At 43.2% G+C, this 27,412-nt stretch overlaps 1 protein-coding gene across 2 annotated transcripts in view; it reads right to left on the reverse strand.

Moving 5' to 3' along the window:
* Positions 1 to 8,874, reverse strand: part of SPNS2 (SPNS lysolipid transporter 2, sphingosine-1-phosphate) — a 184,366-nt gene extending 175,492 nt beyond the window's left edge. For both annotated transcript variants that reach the window (XM_073615045.1, XM_073615044.1), the window contains exon 1: positions 8,280 to 8,874. In XM_073615045.1, coding sequence (XP_073471146.1) covers positions 8,280 to 8,544 — 265 coding nt within the window. In that variant the 5' untranslated portion in view covers positions 8,545 to 8,874. The remainder of the gene's footprint in view (positions 1 to 8,279) is intronic.
* Between the last annotated feature and the right edge of the window lie 18,538 nt (positions 8,875 to 27,412).

Consider the following 27,412-nt stretch of genomic DNA (forward strand, 5'->3'; position numbering starts at 1 on the left):
ACCGGTGGCTCCCATGCACAGGCACCGTGACCGGTGGCTCCCACGCACAGGCACCATGACATCATTGCAGCTCTGGCCACTGACAGCACCGGAGCCTGTGAACCTGGGCGAAACACCAGGGAAGATGTCAGCTATCTCAGCGGTGTGTGGGCGCCGCTGGAGGGCTTCGTTCTAAGGTAAGTATTGCATACTAGCTCATTATGCCTTTTACAACCTCTTTAAAAAAGGGACAATATTTATTTGAGCATTTTTTTTAAGCATAGTTAAGTGTATGTAGTCTTTTAAAACACAATCCTTGGAATTCATAAAGACTGGCACAGGCAGACCTCTCATTCATTTGAAAAGTGGTGAATAAAGCGCAAATACATATACCTGCCTAGAACTTGCACTTGAATTTGGCTCATGCTGCGCCACCTCTAGAATGCACGTAAGAAACTTTTGCAAAATCTGTCAGAGCCAGTTTTCCTCTCTGTACTGTACACCAAAAGAGAGTTGGTCCTGATTAGCTCCCCTTTTACATTTGGCATACTCAATGTGACACAATGTACAACTGGCATGTATTAGAACTACCTGAATTTGTTGCATGAGTCAATGTCAGAACCAAAATTGTCACAAATGTTTCATGAATCTGGCGCGATACATTAACAAGAAGGATTATTGCCAGAAAAGTTGCATGGCAGCTTTACTGAATTCCCCCAAGACATATAGGTAGTTCACTTTGCAAGGGAATCTTTCCCAGAGATTACTGAATGTGGTGAAGTTTCACTTTGCAAAGAATATCTAATCAGGTGCAAGGAAAATAAAAAAAGCTGCATTTCTGCATGCATGATTGGATTATGAAGCAGCAGCGCTTCACCACATTTACTAAGTTCTGGGGAAAATGCCCTTGCAAAGTGAGTAGTCTATTTGTTGTAAATCAACCCTATCAGCTCATTAATATTAACCTATATATTGAGCTTGTTACATCTTTGCAAATTTAGCCTTTTCATCTTTCTATTACTGTGCACTCTAGCATTTTTTAAGCTCTTAAAAGCTATTGTGAGCATTTTTGTCTTGCTCCGAGAACCATATTAGTGTTATCATATGTGTTCATCCACACTATCTTATGATAGAATTATTTTTCAAGCTTCAGCGTCTAGGAGCAGCAATAAAAAATGTTTTTATAGGTTTTGTGGGAGCGTTTCCCCAGCAGAATAAAAAAAAAAAAAAACCTGCTAAACGCTCCTAAAATACTCCTTACAGCTTTCTTTTCTTCATGTACTGTAAAAAACGCTAATGAAACACTAACGCTCCTAATGGCTCTTTCACACTTGTATGTCCATTTTCATGGACTTCGTTTGCTCAGCAGGGATCGATCAGTTGATCCCTGCTGAGCCGGTGGATGACAGGTCCGCCTGTGCTCACTGTGGAGAGATGGACCTGTCAGATCTTCGCTCTCCTCTATGGGGGATTGGATGAAAACGGATCCGCCTGTCCATTTTTATCCGATCCGCCAGACAGATGGAAAATAGGGTTTCCATCTGTCTGGATTTAGCGGATCAGAGCGGATCGGATGTCAGCGGACATGTCACCGCTGACGTCCGTTGCTCCATAGAGGTGAATGGAGCGTCCATTCAGGTCCACCTGAAAAACTGACATGTATGTGTGAAAGGGCTGAAAGCTAATAAAACGCTACAACAAGCCAGCACAAAAATGCTATTATCAGCTTTTTTTCTAGCGTTTTTTGAGCTTGTAAAAACTGCCCATTTGCTAACTGGGACTGGACACAATGGCATGCTCTATAGAAGACATCAGCCAGGTAAGAGCACTGACCTTTTATTTATACCTTTAACACAAATATGAATAACTAATCTAAAATACAAAGCCAATGCAGACAGAAAAATGGGAAGAGGAAAAGTTGGAAAGGCCTACATACTTCGCTAGTAGCCCATTACTATGATGAACAGTCCCAACAACCAATAGCAACAGCCAACTAGAAGCAGTAAGTGAACTCCTGTGACCCAAAAGAGTATGGCCAAAAAGAACATGTTTTTATGCTCATTAGCACATAAATCATGTCCATCCTCCTCTCCAAATGCATCTTTGGGGCATTCTTTTTCTTTTTATGCAAAAAAAAAAAAAGAATGGTGCACTATATGAAAGTCCCAAAAGTCCATCCAGGTAAAACTATGATGCGATACAGTCCAAAAATGTCCAACTCAGTGACAGGCACTAGAAGAGAGCTAGAAAGGAAAGAGGAAGCAGCGCCTACTAAGCGTAGTATGGAAGCACTTTTACTAAGAATCAACAAATGGGCAACTTAAAGCGGACTTCCAGTCTGGGGGAAAAAAAAAATAAAAGTCCACAGCTACAAATACTGCATATAAAAACACTTACCTGTCCACCGACTTTGGGTGCAGCCGCTGGCATTGCAAGTAAGGGAAACCGGCAGTGAAGCCTTCAGGCTTTACAGACAGTTTAGTACTGTGCATACGTGAGTTTCACTGCGCTTTCTGAATGGTCCCGCCATCTTCTAGAATACACACAGGTCCCGAAAGGCAGCGGGTGGAAGGAGGAGGGGCCGGACATGACGTAGATGGCTGTGCGGCGATCTTACCAGAATGTGGGAGCAGGTGCCTGTCAAAACCAAGTACCCAAAAGGGGCAAATTTGGCAGTGAACAGGGGGTTGGTGGGGAGAGAGGGTGCAAACAAACGGAGCATCACCTTTTGGATGGAGCTCCACTTTAAAAGGGTATATGCAAAAAACACTCATCTGTAGGTGGCAGATCACCGCTACGGCTAGCTAGTTAAACATGCACCCTCTGGGGGATATAGCCGGATAACACTCGGTGGTGCTGGTGGATTCCAGGACTTCTTAGATCATCACGGAAACCCAGTTGGGTGTGGCCACGCCCACCACTTCCGAGGTTCATGCTGACATCATCCACGTCTGCCCAGGGTTCCCTTGACAATCTAGGAATTTCCTGGAATCCACCAGCACCTCAGAGGGTTTTCTGGCTATATCCCCCAGAGGGTGTACACTTGACTGGCTAGCCGCAGCAGTGATCTGCCACCTACAGATGAGCGTTTTTTACACGTACTCTTGTAAGTTGCAAATTTGTTGATTCTTAGTAAAAGTGCTTCCATACTACAATTAGTAGGTGCTGCTTTCTCTTTTTTTTTTCATTTTTTTTTTTTTTTTTTATGGCCATGAATGCTGCACAAAACTATACACATTAATGCCTGCAAGTGCATGGCCACATTAAATAACATGCTGTGTACATGGGCATAAAAAAACTGCCAGGTACTAACAGCTGCATTTTTTTCTGTCTGTGTGCATAGGCCCCTATTCACACTTGTGCGACTTGTCATGCGACTTTGGACATGACAAGTCACAGCCCATTCTTTTCAATAGCACCCGTTCAGATTGGTGTGACTTAAAGTCGCAGCGATTTTGAAAAGGTGCTTGCACTACTTTAGTGAGACTTTTAATGAGTCCAAAGTCGGATCAAAAATGCACTCAAAGTCACATCAAACTGGAAATTGAAGGAAACATTTCTTCTTTCCCTCATACTGTCATACATTATAACTATATGATTCTCTGGAATGACTTTTGTGCAGTTTGCGGAAAGTTTAGATGACATAATTGTCACTGTTCATTTTTAACTAAGAACATCACACAATTAATAAGAGACTATGACAGTGTGATAAATATTGGAATATTTATACCACAAGGTAGAAGAAGGCTGGGAAACACTATCCATCCGACTGCATTTCTACACACCACAAAGGAAGCCCCCAGTGACAGCTCTACATCCCAGTAGAAGTCAATAGAACCACCCTTAGAAACACTCATCATTGCATATGATCTTGTACAAAATCAATGACACATGTAAACATTCTTGCCACATTAATGTGCAGAATAGTAGATCACTCCTGACGACTGTTCCAAATAAAACAAAACAAAAAAAACCCCTTAGAAATGTTTTGGTAATCATAATGCAGTATGTTGATCTAAAGATTAAACAACAATAAATAAAATGTGCATTGTTACCTAACGATTGACTTCTAAAGTGGCGGAAGTTTTTTTTTTTGTAAATAAAAACACAATGGTTAGGCTTGTTTTACTTGGCCTAAAGCCTAAAAAACATAAGGGCTATGGTATCTGAAGGTGTCAGCCACGCTAAATGTGGAAGTTTCAGTACTCAAGCATTCCTAGCAATGTTATGATATGACTGTAAAAATACCATTTGCATTTACATACAAAAGGTCAATGGCATAGGCAATCAAACCCCAATATAATTCAATAGACCGTATGTCATATACAGGCGAGATTCAAGAAATGTAAAACATAACATAGCAAGCTTTTTTACTGAGTTACATCTAAGCTAAGATCAACCCTTCAAAAAAAAAAATCGAACATGTTATTATACACTTGTGGTGTCTTCTCTCACTCACACCCATAACCCCCTGGGATGGGGCAGGCTTTCATCTTGGTTACACATAGTCAAAAACCTTGAAGTGTCATTTGGGCTCTGACATTTCTATGTGGCTAAGAACTGGCAAACTCTACAGAACAGTCTTCCAGCAGGATATATGTTATATATACTCTGGTTCTTCACCTGCTGGCAATATCCGGCAATATACACTCCAAGGTTGCATATAACAGACGCACAATATTCATTTAGCTTAATCCAATTTCTTGGCAGATGTGTACCTCTGTGTTTTTTGATATATATATATATATATATATATATATACTATAATGTAGTTACAAAAAAACAGCATACAATTTCAGCTATCCATTTAAAATCAATCAGCCTGTGTGCGGATCCTTCAGCTGTAAAATACAATAACCTGGAATAGGCAAAACACACCAGCCTTATGTTTTGGCACGATGTTACGCATTTTTAACGTCTACAATGGTGGTCACGTTTGATATTTTTGCCAACTAAGCAAAAACTGTACATTTCCATAGACTTTTGAAAAAACACATTATGTTTCTATGACTGGATCACACGCAAAAAAAAAAAAACTGCGCACGTGAGCTAGATTATCTGCATTTTCTTTATATAATACTGAACACGAAGCGTGAAGTGAAATCCTGCAATGATGCAAAAGCCGAATGCCCATGTGCCACATTATATCAACATTCAGCAGAAAGAAAATATAAGCACATTTTCTGATTACTTTCTGTACAACCATAAGTATGTGTTTAACTGTTTTATTCCAGAATGCCTGTGTTCATGCTAAAATACTCCAAAACGTATAACACATCCAAAACTGAAATGACCTTGAACGCTGCTGCCTTCCAATTGTTGAATGCCTTCAGTGGTTTATATAAAAGAATACGAGTTTGTCCTGTTGACACCTCTAGGTACAGGAAACCTTTTTACCCCTGAGGAATCCATGAAACTTCATGCCCTTGCCCCTGCTAATACCAAATAATTGGGGGTCAGGGGGGAAAATACCACTTACATTGGTAGACAGTGGGAAGAATGCCCCTTACATTGGTAGTCAGTGGGAAGAATGCCCCTTACATTGGTAGTCAGTGGGAAGAATGCACCTTACATTGGTAGTCAGTGGGAAGAATGCACCTTACATTGGTAGTCAGTGGGAAGAATGCACCTTACATTGGTGGTCAGTGGGAAGAATGCACCTTACATTGGTGGTCAGTGGGAAGAATGCACCTTACATTGGTGGTCAGTGGGAAGAATGCCCCTTACATTGGGGGTCAGATGGAAGAATGCCCCTTACATTGGGGGGTCAGAGGGAAGAATGCCCATTACATTGGGGGGTCAGAGGGAAGAATGCCCCTTACATTGGGGGGTCAGAGGGAAGAATGCCTCTTACATTGGGGGTCAGAGGGAAGAATGCCCCTTACATTGGGAGTCAGTGGGAAGAATGCCCCTTAGATTGGGGGTCAGTGGGAAGAATGCCCTTTACATTGATTGTCAGTTGGAAGAATGCCCCTTACTTTGATTGTCAGTTGGAAGAATGCCCCTTACAATAATAGTTAGTGGTAAGAATGCTGCTTACATTGGTGGTCAGTGGGAAGAATGCCCCTTACATTGATTGTCAGTTGGGAGAATGCCCCTTACACTGATTGTCAGTTGGAAGAATGCCCCTTACAATAATAGTCAGTGGTAAGAATGTCCCTTACAATGGTGGTCAGTGGGAAGAATGATCCTAACAATGCTAGTCAAAGGGAATTATGCCCCTTACAATGGTGGTAATGATGGTCAATTGGAAGAATGCCCCTTATTTTGGTGGTCAGTGGGAAAAATGCCCCTTTCTTTGATGGTCAGTGGGAAAAATGCCCCTTACTTTGGTGGTCAGTGGGAATAATATCCCTTACTTTGGGGTCGGTGGGAAGAATGTCACTTACGTTGACAGTGGGAAGAATGCCCCTTACATTGTCATTGGGAAGAATGCCCCTTACATTGGTGGCCAGTGGGAAGATTGCCCCTTATATTGGTGGTTATTAGTAAGAATACCCCTTACACTAGTAGAAAATTGGGAGAATGATCCTTATATTGGTTGTCAGTGGAAAAATGCCCCTTACATTTGTAGTCAGTGGGAAAAATGTCTCTTACATTGGTGGTCAGTGGGATGAACACCCTTTAACTTTTGTAGTAAGTGGGAAGAATCCCTCTTACATTGATAGCCAATGGGAAGAATGCCCCTTGATTTGGTAGTTAGTGGGAAGAATGCCACTTGATTGTCAGTGGGAAGAATGTTCTTTGCATTGGTGGTCAGGGGGAAGAACGCTCCTTACATCGATTGTCAGTGGGAAGAATGCACCTTATATTGGTGGTTAGTAGTAAGAATGCTCCTTACACTAGTAGAAAATGGGAAGAATGATCCCAATAGTGGTTGTCAGTGGAAAAATGCCCCTTACATTCATAGTTAGTGGGTAGAATGTCCCTACATTTGTGGTCAGTGGGATGAACGCCCCTTAACTTTTGTAGTAAGTGGGAAGAATCCCTCTTACATTGATAGCCAATGGGAAGAATTTGCCTTGATTTGGTAGTTAGTGGAAAGAATGCCACTTGATTGTCAGTGGGGAGAATGTTCTTTGCATTGGTGGTCAGGGGGAAGAACGCTCCTTACATCGATTGTCAGTGGGAAGAATGCCCCTTATATTGGTGGTTAGTAGTAAGAATGCTCCTTACATTAGTAGAAAATGGGAAGAATGATCCTTTTAGTGGCTGTCAGTGGAAAAATGCCCCTTATTATCATAGTCAGTGGGTAGAATGTCCCTACATTTGTGGTCAGCGAGATGAACGCCCCTTTATTTTTGTAGTAAGTGGGAAGAATCCCTCTTACATTGATAGCCAATGGGAAGAATGCCCCTTGATTTGGTAGTCAGTGGAAAGAATGCCCCTTGCATTGATAGTCATTGGGAAGAATGTCCCTTACAATGGTGGTCAGTGGGAAGAATGATCCTGACAATGCTAGTCAAAGGGAATTATGCCCCTTACAATGGTGGTAATGATGGTCAATTGGAAGAATGCCCCTTATTTTGGTGGTCAGTGGGAAAAATGCCCCTTTCTTTGATGGTCAGTGGGAAAAATGCCCCTTACTTTGGTGGTCAGTGGGAATAATATCCCTTACTTTGGGGTCGGTGGGAAGAATGTCACTTACGTTGATAGTGGGAAGAATGCCCCTTACATTGTCAGTGGAAAGAATGACCCTTAAATTGGTGGTCAGTGGGAAGAATGCCCCTTACATTGGTGGTCAGTGAAAAGAATGCCCCTTACATTGGTGGTCAGTGGGAAGAATGTCCTTTACATTGGTGGTCAGTGGGAAGAATGTCCTTTACATTGGTGATCAGCAGAAAGAAATCCCTGTATATTAGTGGTCAGAAAGAAGAATGCCCCTTACATCGCTACTCCCAGCATGCCACCCTTCGAGATAACTAAAAAGATCATTAGTGTTAAGTGACTGGCTGTGTGTGGTGGTGCTGGTCCTGGCACCCCCAGAATGGAAGGTCAATCAGCCACACCAGATGTTCTTCTAGTACCCTCTGAAGGATCTCTGGCTGATGATGGTTGTGGTAAGGTAACCCCATGGATACATATTTGTAGAAAGGATCACACATCCACTATTTATAAATCAGGTTGAAGAAATCTGATGGAAGGGTTATTATATTATAGAACAAAAGACAGTCATTGTATAGAGATGTCCCTCAAACACATGGCTGCCTGTTTCTATGATATAAAACAAGTGGATGTAAGGACCCCTGTGTACACGTGCTGGTCTATGTGATGTGACATGTACACACTCCATCACTCACCTGCCACGGTGTACCTGTCCAGGTAATTGAGCACGTTGCCCACACTGAGGATGCCAGCCGCGGCCACATTGGCTCTCCTGATGTTGGGGACATGGTCCTTGTCCAGGTTGTCTTTATGGATCTCCGGGGACTTCCTCTCCAGTATGGTGGGTACAGGGCTCATCCTTCCAGACAATGTCTCCACACCCCCGTCCTCCGCACCCGGCATACAGTCCTGACTGCCACTACCAGCTGTGCCCGCTCCATCACTCTCCAGGCACATCATCAGCTGCTGCCCGGAGCTCCTCCACTGATTCCGGGCAGCTGAATGGAAGAGAGTCACGGTGATGACTGTCCCTGTCCTCCTCAATGAATGCAACAAAGCAGGGATCCTGCAAGCTTCAGCTGCACATCGCCGGCTGCCTGCAATGATGTGACACTTGACAGCTCGGCATGCAGACCTTCCTCCTTCTCCTGCCTCCCTCTACTGCAGAGAGGTGTGTGACTGTGAGGGCACTCCAGGCTGGGAGGAGGCTCCGCCCACATCCACTGCTGGAGAACACTGGAGACGCTCCACACCTGACTGCTGCTCCACTCTACTCATTACTATCAGCCGGATCTTAGAGGCTGCGCCACCTGCTGGTCATTCATCTGTAGCTCATCACCCCTCTCTATCTATCTATCTATCTATCTATCTATCTATCTATCTATCTATCTATCTATCTATCTATCTATCTATCTATCTATCTATCTATCTATCTATCTATCTATCTATCTATCTATCTATCTATCTAGTCACAGCAGTGGTAGCTCTGTCACCACCTCCGCTCTGTGTTAAGGTTAAGTTTAATTCTAAAACTGGCACTAATGCCAACCAAAGCACCTATACCATTAACCACTTGACCTTCAGGTTTACCCCACCCTACATAACTAGGCCATTTTTTGCGATACGGCACTGCGTTACTCTAACTGACAATTGCACGGTCGTGCGACGTTGTATCCAAATAACATTCATGTCATTTTTTTTCCCCACAAATAGAGCTTTCTTTTGGTGGTATTTTTTTTTTTTTTTTTTTATGCAATCTTTATTTAAAACAAAAGAAACATGCCATAATGAACAACATTACCAATTTCAGTCATGAACACATGTGCAATGCACAAGCGTACAGAAGAGCAAAAATACAAAGGTACAAAAAAAATAAAATAAAACAACATAACATATCCCAACCACGACACCATCTGCCTGGAGTTTGCATGTTCTCCCTTTGCCTGCGTGGGTTTCCTCTGGGTACTCCGGTTTCCTCCCACACTACAAAGACATGCTGGTAGGTTAATTGGATCCTGTCTAAATTGTCCCTAGTATGTATGAATGTGAGTTAGGGACCTTAGATTGTAAGCTCCTTCAGGGTAGGGACTGATGTGAATGTACAATGTATATGTAAAGCGCTGCGTAAATTGACGGCGCTATATAAGTACCTGAAGTAAAAAAATAAAACATGAAGGCTAACCCTTTAGCTCCCTTTCACACTGAGGCAGTTTTCAGGCGTTTTAGCGCTTGAAATAGCCTCTAAAAAGCGCCTGAAAACTGCCTCCCATTCTGTGCGGTGTGTGTTTTTACACTGGGGCGATGCACTTGTGGGACGTTAGGAAAAGTCCTGCAAGCAGCATCTTTGGGGCGGCTTGGGAGCGCTTTATTTAGCGCTCCTAAAATGCCCCTGCCCATTGCACTAAATGAGCAGCACTTCCAAATTGCCTTAAAAGTGCCTTGAAAGCGCAGCAAAACAGGACTTTTTACCTTTTTATTTAAGGTAAAAACCGCCCCACTGGCACCTGAAAAGAGCTGCTAAAACACAGCTAAAGCACCGCAAAAATGAGCGGCGCTTTAGCGCTAACGGCACAGCGCTTCAGTGTGAAAGGGGGTTTAATGAACAAGAGACGACACACTGACCGAGCCATATAAGAGCCCTGACAGGCAGGCCCAAGAGCCGACCTAAGCTATCAGGGAAGTTTATATTACTAAATTAACTTCAGAATAGCCCAACCGGCTCCAACGTTGGAGGAGAGGGGCTCTAAAAGCCTCCATTAAACTTCCTCCAACAAGTCACTGTACCAAGGGCTAAGCATGAGTATATATAAGGAGAAGACTTTGCTTACTTAGCAGAACATTAGGTCAGTATGTCAGTCTGGTGCAATAAAAATAGCACCAAATAGAAGAAAACATGTACAACCAAAAAAAAAACAGGTAACATATCACACAACTAGGAGGATACTCATATGCAGTATACTGTAACCGTAAACGCCCACATCAGTTGGTATGTCTAAAAGGAAATGAGAAAAAAAATAACTTGCACAGGCTGCTAGGAGAAAACAAAATGGATCAGACTCAGGTAGTGGCGGTATAGTTCAACAAGGGCTCTGCTAACTTCAACAAAGCAACATCCAGGTTAGACAGGACTTGAGCAGGGTCCGAGGTGGAGTCCCTCCAAGCAGCCCAAATAATAGAGAAGCACACACGCCTGTCCATGCATGTTGCCACTGTTTTGGTGGTATTTGATCACCTCTACCTTTTTTACTTTTTGCGCTATAAACGAAAAAAGACTGACAATTTAGAAAAACATATTCAATAAAAAAATGTAAAAAAATTGAATTTTTACATCAATTAAGGCCAATAGGTATTCTGTTACATATTTTTGGTAAAAAAAATCCCAATAAGTGTATACTGAATGGTTTGCGCAAATCTTAAAACGTCTACAAACTATGGGATATTTGTATTTAATTTTTTTTACTAGCAATGGCAGCGATCAGTGACTTATAACAGGACTGCAATATTGCGGTGGACATTCTGACACTTTTGACAATTTTTTATGGGATCAGTGACACTAATACAGTGATCAGTGCTAAAAATATGCACTGTCACTGTAATAATGACACTGGCTGGGAAGGGGTTAACCTCAAGGGCAATCAAAGGGTTAACTGTGTGCCTAGCCTGTGTTTTACTATACTGAGGTGCTTTTATTAGGGGAAGAGATGGAATTTATTCCCTGCTAGGCAGGGACACAAATTCCATCCCTTTTCTCTCTTAAGAATAGTGATCTGCCTTGTTTACATAGGCAGAGCGCCTTTCTGGCGCTCTGACTAACGATCAGCGTGTGCCGGAGGACATTGGGTATCGTGCACCCGCCGATCTGCTTTCAATGTGTGTAATCACAGCGGATGCGAGCCACCGGCGGCGCACATGAGCGCCCCCCTACCCGGAAGGGTTGGATCACGTATATATGGGCCCCACCATCTATGAACTAACAATGACAACCTAAGGCTGACATGACAATACAAATAACTGGGACTGATTTGCAAACACTAGAGAGCATGGAAAAAATGGAACCATTGCCCAAAAGATCAATCTTATTGCTTAATTGTGAATATGAAATCTGGCTGGTAGCTGCTGTACCAGTTTTCTGTGCACTAGTCTTTGTAAACCTGTAAATGAAAGCAATTTTTTTTTTTTAATGATTGGATATTTGCAATCATTTTATATAAAGACATCGATTTTTAAGAAGCTTCCTAATACGATGAATACTTGCCCCTAGGTGTATTCCAGAGATTTAGCCAATACACTTCGTTTGTCTAGCTGCGCTCTTCTTTAAAGTTGCTAGCAAAGTACCGTGAAATAATTGAAGCACATTTGCATTAGAAAAAAAAGCTGTGTTCTATTCATTAAAGTGTTTTCAGTGGTTCATTAATGTAGATGTGATTAGCTGTCCAAACAATTAGGTTTCCAAGGGCAAGCAGATGTGATTACTTCTGCAGATAGTTTAAAGAGACCTCACAGTATGACATGAGCTGGGTGCAGTACCGTCTGCCTGGAAACTGAACGCATTCTTCAGCAAATGTATATTGCAAGCCACAAACTACATCGCTATAAAAAAAAAAAAAAAAAAAAAAAAAAGAAAAACAGTCTGTGGATGTGACCTGTTAAGCTAGCACCACTTCTCACCACTGCACTTTAGGTGTAGGTACTTTTTACACGCATTTCTATTCAACTCTATAGAATGTGCATTTTACTGGAAAGCAAGAAAAAACAAGCATTCATTTTGTAATACACCAAAAAAGCAGAAGTGTAAGTATATCTAAAGCAAAAGCGTTTCTAATTCCTCTCCACACTAACCAAAACTGGAAAAAAAAGTTTTGCTTTCTTCACAATGGTAGCAGTGCTTACTGCCCACTGAAAAGTGATCCGCATTGGTGGTTGGCAGGCATTCAGGTGATGACCCTGGTACCTCCTGAACATATGATTTTTTTTCTTGTTTTTCCTTGTCAAAAGAAGTTTATTGAGTATACAATGTTATAAAGATACATAAAGTAAGTTTACAAGGATCTATAAAGTAAGCTCATTGTTTTACAGTAGGGTTTATATAGGTAAATATCATGAAATTTCAAATATTAAACATTGGGTTCACGTAAACCTAAATTAAAGATATATATCATTTCCTTAGTTACTTTTGTAGGTATTTAAATTATTTATACCTACTATACATATTGTTTACAAGTAGAGTGTATATAGGTCAAATAAATTCTGATAATGAGCTTTAATCGTAAGGTGGAGAAAAGGAAAGAGAAAGAAGAAAAAGGGTTGAAAGGTAGAGGTATGGTCCACAAGGTTGTCCCGCTCGTCAGTTTATTATTCTTTTTAGTTCTCTTTGAAGCCTTAGAATGGGTGTCTCTGTAAGTCATTTAATCTGTTACCATGGCAACAGGACAGAGTCATTGAAATTTGACAGGAACTGTTGTTTTATCCAAGGATGCCAATTTTTTCTTGTTTTTCAATCCCAAAGGGAAGTTTGTAGTAAAAAGAAATCACACTACAACCATGAGCCCAGCATTTGCGTTGCAGTTGCTGTGCACTCTCATTGAACCCAATGGGCAAGTTTGACAAGCACAACCACATGTCAATCTCGGCAGCCCGAGTTGAAAATGCCGCAAAGCATCACTGCTGTGTCATGTATTTAGTCGTGTCAGGCTGTATTGTTAGCGATTGGCTCAACCACCTTTTTTTACTACCCCAGCCCCCCCGGCCGCCTATGTGACAGAGCCATTAGGCTTATTTTAGACAGGTGGTAAACTTACCCCCTTCTGAAAAGTGATCCATTGTGGAAAGAGCAAGCCCTGCTGCTGCCTCTTGCTGCTAAATGGCAAGTTTCCATTGTGGCGGGGACTACGCCAGAACTGTGAACCATGCATTTGGCTTGCAGTTGTGGTGCGGCCCCATTGATCTCAATGGGTGAGTTTGACAGGTCGTGCCACCTGTCAAACTCTGCAGCCTGATTTAAAAATGTTTTGGCCATGGCTTGTGTACAGCCCTGTCAGGCTGTAGTGCTAGAATTTGGGTGGGGGTTGTCCAGAAAAACCACAGCTCAGCCACCTGTATTTACCACTGCCCAGCTGCCTGTGTAATATACCTTAGATCCCCTCCTAGACAGTTTTTCCCATTAAAAGATTTCCCCACTACTCCTGGTGGGGAGTATTAGCTGGTATTTACCCTTACTTTCATTCCTGGTGACATTGGTGATAAAGACAATTAGAGAGAGTCAATGGGGGAGATTTACCAAAACTGGAGCACTCAGAATCTGGTGCTGCTGTGTATGGTAGTCAATCAGCTTCTAACTTCAGCTTGTTTAATTGAGCTTTGACAAAAAAATAGAAGCTGGCTGGTTTCTGTGCAGAGTTGCACCATATTTTGCACTCTCCAGTTCTAGTAAATAACCCCCTTAGTCCCTAATAGGGGTAACAAACACAAATATTTGCCCTAACACTTAACCCCTAAATTACCCAGGCCTTCTAACACAAATGCTTCCAGTAGATTGAAAATCTTCTGCTCCTGATTATCACTCTGCCTTTCTGATTACACTTACTTGACTCATATGAAAACCCTTCATGAGAATTCGGAATTCAGAAAAAGATTAAAAGTCTGCAGCTACAAATACTATAGCTGCTGACCTTTAATATTAGGGTACTTACCTGTTCAGGCATCAAGCAGTGTCCTCACCCAAGCCGATTATTGAATCGGCTATCGAGTGCTGGGGCCACCATCTTGACTAAGGGAAACCGTCAAAGAAGCCTTGTGTCTTTATAGTCGGTTTCCTACTGCTCATGCTGCATTTTGGTGAAGTGGCCGCATTCTTCTGGGACCTGTAAAGTGTCCCAGAAGGCTGCGGGGGAAAGAAGAGGGGCTGAACTTCTAGCTGTCTAAACCAGGTACCCACCCCCAAAAAAAGGTGACAAATGTGACAGTAGAGGGCAGGAGGAGGCAGACAAGCAGAGCTTCCCCTTTTGGGTGGAGCTCAATTTTCACTAAAGGATTGTGATCACAAAGGCAGAGAGATGATAAGGGGCAGAGTGTTTTCTATCACTGGAGTGATCATGTGCCCCAACATTTCATTGTAACAGTGTTAGGGTCCTACTAGTTAAAGTACAACTAAAGGATGCAGTATGACAGCCCAAACATATAGCAGTTACTATGTGACAAAAAAACAGCCCAATCCTTCTTGATTTCTGTCTCACAGTCTCCCCCAATCAGGCCCTGCAGATCACAGTGGGAGAGTGCCAACACAGGTAATGCTGTCATTCCAGAAAGCAGCGGGCAGGACTAGATGTGGCCAGGTGCTGGTTGACAAGTTATAGACTTATGGATCAGCAGTGACAATACTGATAGGCATATTTCCTTTAACATCTTCTCAGCCCCTTGTATTAAAAGCAGGGTCAGCCTACATGAAAGTGATAACTCTGCTTTGAATTCAGGAGCAGTGCAGTATACCTTAGTTTCACTTACTGTATATACAGTATTACTGTATATCACTGCCAGTTTTTCTACAGTGTTTATTGCACAGAACCTTAAACCTATCCCCCAAAGGAAGTCATATTCAAATGATTCTACTTGTCAGGAAAAGCGTGTTCAAGCCCGTGCTCAAGTCAATGGTCAAAGCAACAGTCCATAGAACTGGGCACAGAATTAAGACCTTACGCACATCTACATAAGCACGTGCGCCAGAGCATTAGCATGCTGCACATGCTTGCGAGCATGAGCGTGCATGTTTGTTAGACTTTGATGCCCAGTGGGCTATTTAAAGCCATGCAGGACTCTGCATCATTGCTGAGCGGTCATCAGCTTCTTCTGCTTGTGACCTGATCCCGTATACTTCCCTGTCCATACCTGGCTTGTTGAGTCTGCTTGTTTCTGAACCCCTGTTGCTGACTCTGGCTTGTGACCTGATCTTACTTTCTGCCTGCTGTTCTGGTACCTCCTCTGCCTGCTTGATACTGACCTTAGCCTGGCTTTGACTCTGCACTTCTGCTGCCTGATTGTTGTGACTCCTGTCCGTCTGACCATGCATCGGAGATCTTGTATCTGCTGGCTGCCAGCTTCCCCCGCTGCACTATCTTCAGCTTTGCAGGATCAGATCTCCTGACCCGGATCTACTACAGGTACCCATGCCCTGATATAATCTGTCATCATCCCCAGGGTAACAGGACAAGAGTTGTAAGGGAAGCCCTCTCGTGAACTCAGCCTCAACGAGGTACATGACACTACTACTACATTTATCAGCATGCATACACATCATAGAAACCAATTAACCCATACCTCCCAACTTTTTAAAATGGGAACGAGGGACACCTATTAGCAAAAGTGTGTAGGCCCCTTCAAAGGAGAATTAAAACAAAAACAAAAAATATTGGTTAAATCCACAAGTGCTTTTTTTACCACTACTATTCCTTTTTTACTGGCTTTTAAAACTTACAAATGCAGCAATTTAAAAATAATGAAAGGTTTAGCACTGGGAAACACATTTTCAAAGATAAAAAGTGCACTTTAAATACAATTATATAGATCACATCAAAATGAAGGACAAATGAGGAGGTAAGAGGGACAGAGGGACGTTGTTTTAAATCAGGGACAGTCCCTCTAAATCAGGGACAGTTGGGAGCTATGATTAACCTAGCGGCATATGTTTGGACTGGAATGAAAGCAGAGCATCCAGAGGAAACCTGTACAGATACAAGGAAAGCAAATTACAGGTAGATAGTGACTGTGCAGGAACAAACCCAGGACTCTAGAGTTGCAAATATGGGATACTAATCATTTAGCCCACATGCTGTCATTTTTTATAAATTACTGTTATTTATAAAAATATCAATAAAAAGTTTCAATGAATAAAAGGCATGTTCTCATGCAAACAACTGAGAGATGGCAGCCGGTGACGTGCATAGTATAAGCTCCTCCCCCATACGCGGCGTTACGTCCAATAGGACCCTCACTGACGAAGTCCTATTGGACGTAACGCCGCGTACGGGGGAGGAGCTTATACTATGTATGTCACCCGCTGCCATCTCTCTTTTCTTTTTACATTTGGGACCATTGTGTCTCCACATTGTTATTGCCACTTTGGGAACCAATACCGCTGCATCTCACTGCTGGATCGGTGTCTCATGGTGTTGGATTGGGGACCCCCATAGCTGCATAGGAGTGTGCCTTCATCTCTCAGTGGATATATGCATTTCTGACCTCCTATAATAAGAGGTCCACCTGATCCGGTAAGCGCATCTGTTTGTCTGTGGTGGAGGATTTTGTCACCGATTTACAACCGGAGAATTTATTTCCTTTTCCATCACAAGGGAACTTGCCATTCTTCATTTTGGACATCTAAGTCCCTATATTTTGAAATGGACTTTTTTCCTCACATTATTGCGCTGCACTAACATTCTTGTATAATGTTAATTAAGGAAATAAAAATTTCGCTACCAAATCTATATAAAGAGTGAATTACATAGTTAGTAAGGTTGAATAAAGACACCAGTCCATCCAGTTCAACCTGAGTGAGTGTCTACAATTGTCCCTAACCCTGTACATTGCACACTCACATCGGTCCCTACCCTCAATCCAAGGTCCCCATTCATATACTAGGGCCAATTTTGGACAGAAGCCAATTAACCTACCAGCATGTCTTTGGAGTGTGGGAGGAAACCGGAGTACCCGGAGGAAACCCACACAGGCACAGGGAGTACATGCAAACTCCAGGCAGGTGGTGTCGTGGTTGGTTGGGATTTGAACCAGTGACCCTTTTTACTGCTAGGCGAGAGTGCTACCCACTACACCACTGTGCCGCCCATTTGAAGAAGAAAGGAGAGAATAAAGGAAAAATTTAAAGAGGGAAAAAGAAAAAGAAGAAGAAAAAAGAAATGAAAGATAGTGGGGACCCCCGGGGTATCTCATGGTAATAAACGTATACTATGAATGCATAGGATGGAAGTATGAATCAAGATTACCAAGGTCTTAGAAGGGAAGTGTCGAAATTGAATGGAAAAAAGTGAGTCACCCATGGACGCCATATTTTCTCAAAGGTAGGTATTTTATCATGAGATATGGCTTTTGTTTTAGCATGGATCATTGCTTGATTGATTCTATTTTTAGTTTCAGAAACTATTAACCACTTGCCGACCGGCTCCCGCCGATATACGTCGGCAAAGTGGTTCATTCCCGCGAATCATCATACGGTACACCTGTACCTTTCAGGGTGACATCAGGCGCGCGCACGCCCGCTGCGCGGCGGGGAACCTGATGCGCGTGGCCGGCGGGAGTGATCGCCGCCAGCCACGCGCAATCGTGTGCATGAGAGCAGGAATAGGGATTTGTGTGTGTAAACACACAAATCCCTGTTCTGTCAGGAGAGAAGAGACATATTGTTTGTTCCCACTAAGTAGGAAAAACAATATGTCTCTTCCTCTAGTCAGTCCTATCCCCCCACAGTTAGAACACACTGAGGGAACACACATTTAACCCTTGATCGCCCCCTCGTGTTAACCCCTTCCCTGCCAGTGAAATTTACACAGTAAAGAGTGCATTTTTATAGCACTGATCGCTGTATAAAAGTCAATGGTCCAATAAATGTGTCAAAAGTGTCTGATCTGTCTGCTGCAATGTCGCAGTAGTACTAAAAATCGCTGATCACCGCCATTACTAGTAAAAAAAAAAATAATAATAAAAAAGGCCATAAAAATGCCATAAATCTTTCCCATAGTTTGTAGAGGTTATAACTTTTGCGCCATCCAATCAATATACGCTTATTGCAATTTTTTTTTACCAAAAATATGTAGAAGATACAGTATATATTGGCCTCAACTGAGGAAGAAATTTGTTTTTTAAAAACATTTTTGGGGATATTTATTATAGCAAAAGTAAAAAATATTGTTTTTTTTCAAAATTGTCTCTCTTTTTTTTGTTTATAGTGCAAAAAATAAAAAACGCAGAGGTGATCAAATACCACCAAAAGAAAGCTCAATTTGTGGAAAAAAAAGATTACATTTTTGTTTGGGTACAGCGTCGCACAACCGCGCAATTGTCAGTTAAAGAGACGCAGCGCCGTATTGCAAAAAATTACTTGGCCATTACGCAGCCAAATCTTCCGGTCTGTAAGTGGTTAAGGATGGAGATTTCCAAGCTTTGGCAATTGTTTGTTTTGCGGCTGTAGTAATCTGTAATAGTAGTTTGAATTGAAGGTAGGAGATAGTGGCCGGTATTAGGTTTAGAAGTGCTATTGTAGGATCAGGTTTGCAATCCCACCATATATGAAGATGCAATCCTAGATCACCACAGCCACGGAAAAATGGAGAATAGTTAAAAGCATATTTCGCAGTTCTTACAGGGACCAAATACCAGTGGGTGAGTACTTTATAATTTGTCTCTAAGGCGGTAATATTTTGTGAGGCTGACTTTGTTGAGATCCAAAATTTATCCCAATCAGCTGCTTCTAACTGAAACCCAAGATCTGTCTCCTATTTTGCTACATATAATGGTGGTTCCAAGTTAGGTGAAGTAATTAGATGAGTGTAGATTGTTGAATTTAGTCCCTTAATGTGGGGAACACATTTACAAATAATTTCAAAGCGCGTTAATTTATCTAGGTTAATTCTTCCTTGTATATAAGGCATAACATTTTTTAAAATCTGAAGATATCGATTTTGGCTGTTTTCTAAAACCTCCTCTTAAATCTCTTTAATAGTGAGTGAATGAAAAACAGACATATTCATCTGCATCTTTGTGGCATGGCTAGCAGTTATAGGATTATGTACTGGCCAGATATGAGTGTATGCTGATTGGCAAAACAAGGTGTAAATAGCCTGACAACTTACATGACGCAGCTACGCAAAATGTCACTACACGCCCTTCTAATTTTCACTTGGAATTTTAATTAGCTGTTCTGGGATCACCAATATATCTGTCATATTATTATGACACCCATTTTAAAGTTAGAGCCACCCATTTTTACTAGTTTATTTCATGTGTAATTCCTATGTATCCTACTTAATCTACAGTAGAGGTTACAACCTGCCATCACTAGGAAGTTTACCATAAACGTCTGTGGCATCCTTCTGCTGCCAATCAATGAACATTAAACTAGCCACACACATTTCAAATTGTATATACTGTTTTAAACTGATGTTGAGCTGTAAAGAGATCATAGAACAGGGGTACTGAATTAAAATTCACTGAGCACTGATCCTCCTTTACATCACCCCCCCAACAGCACTGATCCTCTTTTACATCACCCCCCAACAGCACTGATCCTCCTTTACATTACCCCCCCAACAGCACTGATCCTCCTTTACATTACCCCCCCAACAGCACTGATCCTCCTTTACATCACCCCCCCCCCCTAACAGCACTGATCCTCCTTTACATCACCCCCCCCCTAACAGCACTGATCCTCTTTTACATCTCCCCCCAACAGCACCGATCCTCCTTTACATTACCCCCCCAACAGCACTGATCCTCCTTTACATTACCCCCCCAACAGCACTGATCCTCCTTTACATTACCCCCCCAACAGCACTGATCCTCCTTTACATTACCCCCCCAACAGCACTGATCCTCCTTTACATCACCCCCCCCCCTAACAGCACTGATCCTCCTTTACATCACCCCCCCCCTAACAGCACTGATCCTCTTTTACATCTCCCCCCAACAGCACCGATCCTCCTTTACATTACCCCCCCCAACAGCACTGATCCTCCTTTACATCACCCCCCCAACAGCACTGATCCTCTTTTACATCACCCCCCAACAGCACTGATCCTCCTTTACATTACCCCCCAACAGCACTGATCCTCCTTTACATCACCCCCACAACACTGATCCTCCTTTACATCACCCCCCAACAGCACTGATCCTCCTTTACATCACCCCCAACAGCACTGATCCTCTTTTACATCACCCCCCAACAGCACTGATCCTCTTTTACATCACCCCCCAACAGCACTGATCCTCTTTTACATCACCCCCCAACAGCACCGATCCTCCTTTACATTACCCCCCCAACAGCACTGATCCTCCTTTACATCACCCCCACAACACTGATCCTCCTTTACATCACCCCCCCCAACAGCACTGATCCTCCTTTACATCACCCCCAACAGCACTGATCCTCTTTTACATCACCCCCCAACAGCACCGATCCTCCTTTACATTACCCCCCCAACAGCACTGATCCTCCTTTACATCACCACCACAACACTGATCCTCCTTTACATCACCCCCCCAACAGCACTGATCCTCCTTTACATCACCCCCAACAGCACTGATCCTCTTTTACATCACCCCCCAACAGCACTGATCCTCCTTTACATTACCCCGCCAACAGCACTGATCCTCCTTTATATCACCCCCCCAACAGCATTGATCCTCCTTTACATCACCCCCCACAGCACTGATCCTCCTTTACATCACCCCCCCAACAGCACTGATCCTCTTTTACATCACCCCCCCAACAGCACTGATTCTCCTTTACATTACCCCCCCAACAGCACTGATCCTCCTTTACATCACCCCCCACAGCACTGATCCTTCTTTACATCACCCCCCCAACAGCACTGATTCTCCTTTACATTACCCCCCCAACAGCACTGATCCTCCTTTACATCACCCCCCACAGCACTGATCCTTCTTTACATCACCCCCCCAACAGCACTGATCCTCTTTTACATCACCCCCCCCAACAGCACCGATCCTCCTTTACATTACCCCCCCAACAGCACTGATCCTCCTTTACATCACCCCCACAGCACTGCCCCCTCTCACATCACAGACCCCCCCCACAGTTGTGTGCTCTGTCCTCTTCACATCAACCCCCCACAACACTGCCCCTTCACATCTCCCCCCCACAGCACGGCTCCCCTTCACATTACCCCCCACAGCGCTACCCTCTCTCACATCACAGACCCCTCCCCCACAGTTGTGTGCTCCGCCCTCTTTACATCAACCCCCCCCCACAACACTGCCCCTTCACATTTACCCCCCACAACACTTCCCCTTTACACAGCACACGGCACTGCTCCTCTCTACATCACACCCCCACAGCACTGCCCCTTTACATCACACCCCCACAGCACTGCCCCCCTTTACATCACACTCCTACAGCACTGCCCTCCCCTTTACATCACACCCCTACAGTACTGCCCCCCCTTTACATCACACTCCTACAGCACTGCCCCCCCTTTACATTACACCCCTACAGCACTGCCCCCCCTTTTACATCACACAACTACAGGACTGCCCCTTATCACATCACAGACCCCCCACAGTAGTGTGCTTCTCAACCCCCTACAGCACTGCACCCCTTCACATCCCCGCCCACAGCACTGTCTCCCTTTCACATCACAAACCTCCCTAGTAGTGTGCCCTGCCCTCTTCACATCACCCCCACAGCACTGCCCTCTCATTACATCACCCCCCACATGACTGCCCCCCCTTTTACCTCACTACCCCCCTCACAGCACTGCCCCCTCTTTACATTACTCCTCCTCAGCTCCTCCACAGTAGTGTCCTCTGCTCCCCTTCACTTTCCTATCTTAGACAGGGCACAGCACAGCAGTGAAGGGCGGGAGTGGGAGCTGCTAGGGTTAACTTTTCATATTAACCAGCAATCACCCGCACTCAGTCCAGAATTGTCCTGCCTTCTGCGCTCTGCTCTGTTAAAGAGGAGGTCCACCTACCGCTGCAAAAATTAGAAGCCAGCAGCTGCACATATTGCAGCTGCTGACTTTTAATAATAGGACACTTACCTGTCCTGGAGTCCAGCGATGTTGGCACCCGCAGCTGATGTTTGGGTGCTGCTGCTGCCATCATTTCCCTTAAGGGAACCCGGCAGTGTAGCCTTACGGCTTCACGCCGGGAACCCTACTGCACATGCGCGAGGCTCCGCTTCTCTCTCCTATTGGCCCAGCGGTGGGGGAAGGAGGAAGGAGCTGACCGATGACGTCAAGGGCCGCGGCGCAGGCTCCCGAAAGTGGGGACAGGTATCCTCTCCCCCCTCCCCCCAAAAGGTGCCAAATGTGGCACCGGAGAGTGGGAGGAATCAGATGAGTGGAAGTTCCACTTTTGGGTGGAACTCTGCTTTAATAACAGCAGTGGAAGCTAGGGGAAAGAAGTGGCTACTAAATGACGCAACTGCGGCAGTCTGGATGGGACAATAGCTGCGGTCTGCCATTTAGTGATGCCTGTCATTGAAGATTCAATTTAATCATAAAAAAATTGACTCATTTGTATAAAACAGTTATTGGATGACTTAAATATTGTTTCATTAAAATGATGTATCTGTCCCTAAATATTTTAAACAAAGGGCCACTTTATGGTCCTTCGAACTGTTTGGGGCTAAACTGTTTGGATGAAATAGAGAAAAAAGTAATGAATTGTCTTAAAGGGACACAATTACCATGTTAACCACTTGACCTCTGGAAGGTTTTACCCTCTTCATGACCAGAGCGTTTTTTGCTATTCAGCATTGTGCTAATTTAACTGGCCATTGCTCAGTCATGCAACACTACGCAAATCATATCATTTTTTTTCACACAAATAGAGCTTTCTTTTGGTGGTATTTGGTGGTAAACCACTGAGTTTTTTTTATTTTTTGCGATATAAATTAAAAAAGAGAAAAAATTGGGGGAAAAAACAATATATTCCTGGATAAAACATATCCAATAAAATATTTTTTTTCCATACATTTAGGCCAAAATGTATTCTGCTATATGTCTTTGGTAAAAAAAAAAAACAATAAATGTATATTAATTGGTTTGCTTTACAGTTATAGTGTCTACAAACTATGGTATATGTGTCTACAAACGATATACAGTGCATCCAAAAAGTATTCACAGCGCTTCACTTTTTCTACATTTTGTTATGTTACAGCCTTATTCCAAAATGCATTAAATCCATTAGTTTCCTCAGAATTCTACAAACATCACCCCATAATGACAACATAAAAGAAGTTAGTTTGAAATCTTTGCAAATTTATAAAAAAAAAAAAATGAAAAAAAAATCACTTGTACATAAGTATTCACAGCCTTTGCCATGACACTTGAAATTGAGCTCAGGTGCATCCTGTTTCCACTGATCATCCTTGACATATTTCTACAACTTTATTGGAGTCCACCTGTGGTAAATTCAGTTGATTGGACATGATATGGAAAGGCACACACCTATCTATATAAGGTCTCACAGTTAACAGTGCATATCAGAGCACAAACCAAGTCATGAAGTCCATGGAATTGTCTGTTGACCTCCAAAACAGGATTGTTTTGAGGCACAGATCTAGGGAAGTGTACAGAAACATTTCTGCAGCATTGAAGGTCCCAATGAGCGCAGTGGCCTCCATCATCCGTAAATGGAAGAAGTTTGGAACCACCAGGACTCTTCCTAGAGCGGGCCAAACTGAGCGTTCAGAGGAGAAGGCCTTAGTCAGGGAGGTGACCAAGAATCTGATGGTCACTCTGACAGAGCTCCAGCGTTTCTCTGTGAAGAGAAGAGAGCCTTCCAGAAGAACAACCATCTCTGCAGAGCTCCAACAATCAGGCCTGTATGGTAGAGTGGCCAGACGGAAGCCACTCCTCAGTAAAAGGCACATGACAGCCCACCTGGAGTTTGCCAAAAGGCACCTGAAGGACTCTCAGATCAAGAGAAACAAAATTCTCTGGTCTGATGAAACAAAGATTGAACTCTTTGGCCTGAATGGCAGCATCATGTCTGGAGGAAACCAGCACTGCTCATCACCTGGCCAATACCATCCTTACAGTGAAGCATGGTGGTGGCAGCATCATGCTATGGGGATGTTTTTCAGCGGCAGGAACTGGGAGACTAGTCAGGATTGAGGGAAAGATGAATGCAGCAATGTACAGAGACATTCTTGATGAAAACCTGCTCCAGCAGAGCGCTCTGGACCTAAGACTGGGGCAAAGGTTCTTCTTCCCTAAGAACAGAGCCAAGATAACAAAGGAGTGGCTACAGTACAACTCTGTGAATGTCCTTGAGTGGCCCAGCCAGAGCCCAGACTTGAACCCGATTGAACATCTCTGGAGAGATATGAAAATGGCTGTGCACCAATGCTCCCCATCCAACCTAAAGGAGCTTGAGAGGTCCTGCAAAGAAGAATGGGAGAAACTGCCCACAAATAGCTTTGCAAAGCTTGTAGCATCATAGGCTGTAATTGGTGCCAAAGGTGCTTCAACAAGGTATTGAGCAAAGGCTGTGAATACTTATGTGATTTTTTTCATTTTTTATTTTTAATAAATTTGCAAAGATTTTAAACAAATGTATTTCACATTGTCATTATGGGGTACTGTTTGTATATTCTTTTAAGGAAAATAATTACCGTATTTATCGGCGTATAACACGCACCGGCGTATAACACGCACCCCAATTTAGGAGGGAATTTTAAGGAAAAAAAAACTTTTAGGAGGGAAGTTGAAGGGAAAAAAACTTACATTTAAATGCCCATCATTGCAGCCTTCTCAGTGCAGCCTTGCCCCAGTGCAGCCATGTCAGTGCAGCCTTGTCAGTGCAGCCTTCCCCAGTGCAGCCTTCCCCAGTGCAGCCATGTCAGTGCAGCCTTCTCAGTGCAGCCTTGTCAGTGCAGCCTTGTCAGTGCAGCCTTCCCCAGTGCAGCCTTCCCCAGTGCAGCCTTCTCAGTGCAGCCTTCTCAGTGCAGCCATGTCAGTGCAGCCATGTCAGTGCAGCCTTCTCAGTGCAGCCTTCCCCAGTGCAGCCTTCCCCAGTGCAGCCTTGTCAGTGCAGCCTTCCCCAGTGCAGCCTTGCCCCAGTGCAGCCTTCCCCAGTGCAGCCTTGCCCCAGTGCAGCCTTCGATCCCCTGTCCCTGCTTGCTGGGCTTCAAAATCGCCGACCGCGATTTGAAAATGGCGCCGCCGGCGCCGAAATACACAGAGCCAGTCCTTGGCTCTTTCCGGCGGGTCTCGTTCACTTTCGGCTCCACTCGTAGTCCCGAGCGGAGCTATCCGAGTAGGTTCGGATAGCTCCGCTCAGGACTACGAGTGAAACCAAAAGTAAACGAGAGCCGCCGGAAAGAGCCGAGGACCGGCTCTGTGTATTTCGGCGCCGGCGGCGCCATTTTCAAATCGCGGTCGGCGATTTTGATATTTTGACAGCTCGGGATCGCAGGGGATCGGCGTATAACACGCACCTGCGACTTTCCCCTGATTTTAAGAGGAAAAAAGTGCGTGTTATACGCCGATAAATACGGTAATTGAATCCATTTTGGAATAAGACTGTAACATAACAAAATATGGAAAAAATGAAGCGTTGTGAATGCTTTCTGTATATACAGTGTTTGAAAATTGATCAATCCTGATGTACTGATCTTATTTCATGAGGCCCTTAAAATGCCAGGACAGTACAAATACCCCCCAAATGACCCCTTTTTGGAAAGAAGACATTCCAAGGTATTTAGTAAGAGGCATGGTGCATTTTTTGAAGTTGTAATTTGTCACAAGTTTTTGTAAAATGAAGAAATCAAAAAAAAAGGTTTTTTTTTTTTTCACAATTTGTTTGTTTTTTACATACTGTCATCAGTGCAGTACAGCGTCATCATATGACTGGTGTGGTGGTGATCAGGGACACTGACTTCTGACAGTATGTAAAAATAAATAAATAAATAACATTTTTTACATACACAGATCAAATATATATATAGAAGTTTTTTTGTGCCAAAGCAATTGTATTTCTGTCCATCCATACCTATGATGTACACAGTCCTGCAGCACGCTCTGTCTTCTCTGTTGTTCTGCTCTCTTCCTATTACCATGCAGCATAATTGATTGGCTCCTTGTGCTGCTTCTCCCTCCCCCAGTTTAAAGATCTACAGTACTGAGATAGAGCTAGAGGCAAAAAACTTTTTTTTTTTTTGGATAGAGAGAGGGTTATAACCCCTGTCATTTTTGCCATCTGTATCTCATTGGGGAGATTTCCCTTCACTCCCTGTCCCATAGTCAAAACAGGAAGCGATCTATTAAATGCTTTGATTGTTTTACTCTATTCCTGTGTGTCAAAATTAAAATACTGTGATTTGTTTTACTCTGTTGCTGTGTATAGTAATATTGTATAAACCTAAAGAAAATGGATGGTAACTTTCCAACCTCACTGATTACAATGTATAGCTCTACAGTACAGAGTGACTGTACTTTAACGTCTGACTTGTCCAATCTGGTTTCTAAGATCTTGAGAAAATAAAGGGTTAAGTCCAGGATGTTTTTTCTTTTGATCCGCTAGTGTCATGAAACAATAGGATTGCCATTATCTGCAAGAACAGCTCAAGAAGCTGGACATCCAGGACTTCCTACTACATTTCCACTGGACAGAGGAGATATTATGTTATATCTTATCAGCCAATAGCTGCAAAACTCCTCACTCTTTATATAACAACCTGGTAATATACTTTCCAGTCTCTGATAATGAAAGCTATGGTTTAATTTATTTTTTATAATTTCTTAGAAATAGCATTTTATTTATTTATTGTAAATATTTTTGACAGGACTTAAGAAAGTCATTCACATCAGTCCCTGTCCTAATGGCTCTTATAATCTATTGTCTCTACAACACACAGTCACCTATAAACTTGGACCAAGTGTTAAAAGAGAAGTTTTTTTTATTTTTGTTTTTTTCAAAATGATACTTACCTAGGTGCATGCTGCATCTGCCCGCCCCCTGCTCTAAAGCCTCGTACACACAATTGGATTTTCCGACGGGAATTGTGTGATGAGAGGCTGTTGGCGGACAAATGTTGGATGACAGGCTTTACAATTTTCCGCAGACAAATGTCTGT

The sequence above is a fragment of the Aquarana catesbeiana genome, linkage group LG02 (genome assembly GCF_042186555.1).
Source record: "Aquarana catesbeiana isolate 2022-GZ linkage group LG02, ASM4218655v1, whole genome shotgun sequence".
NCBI lineage: Eukaryota > Metazoa > Chordata > Amphibia > Anura > Ranidae > Aquarana > Aquarana catesbeiana.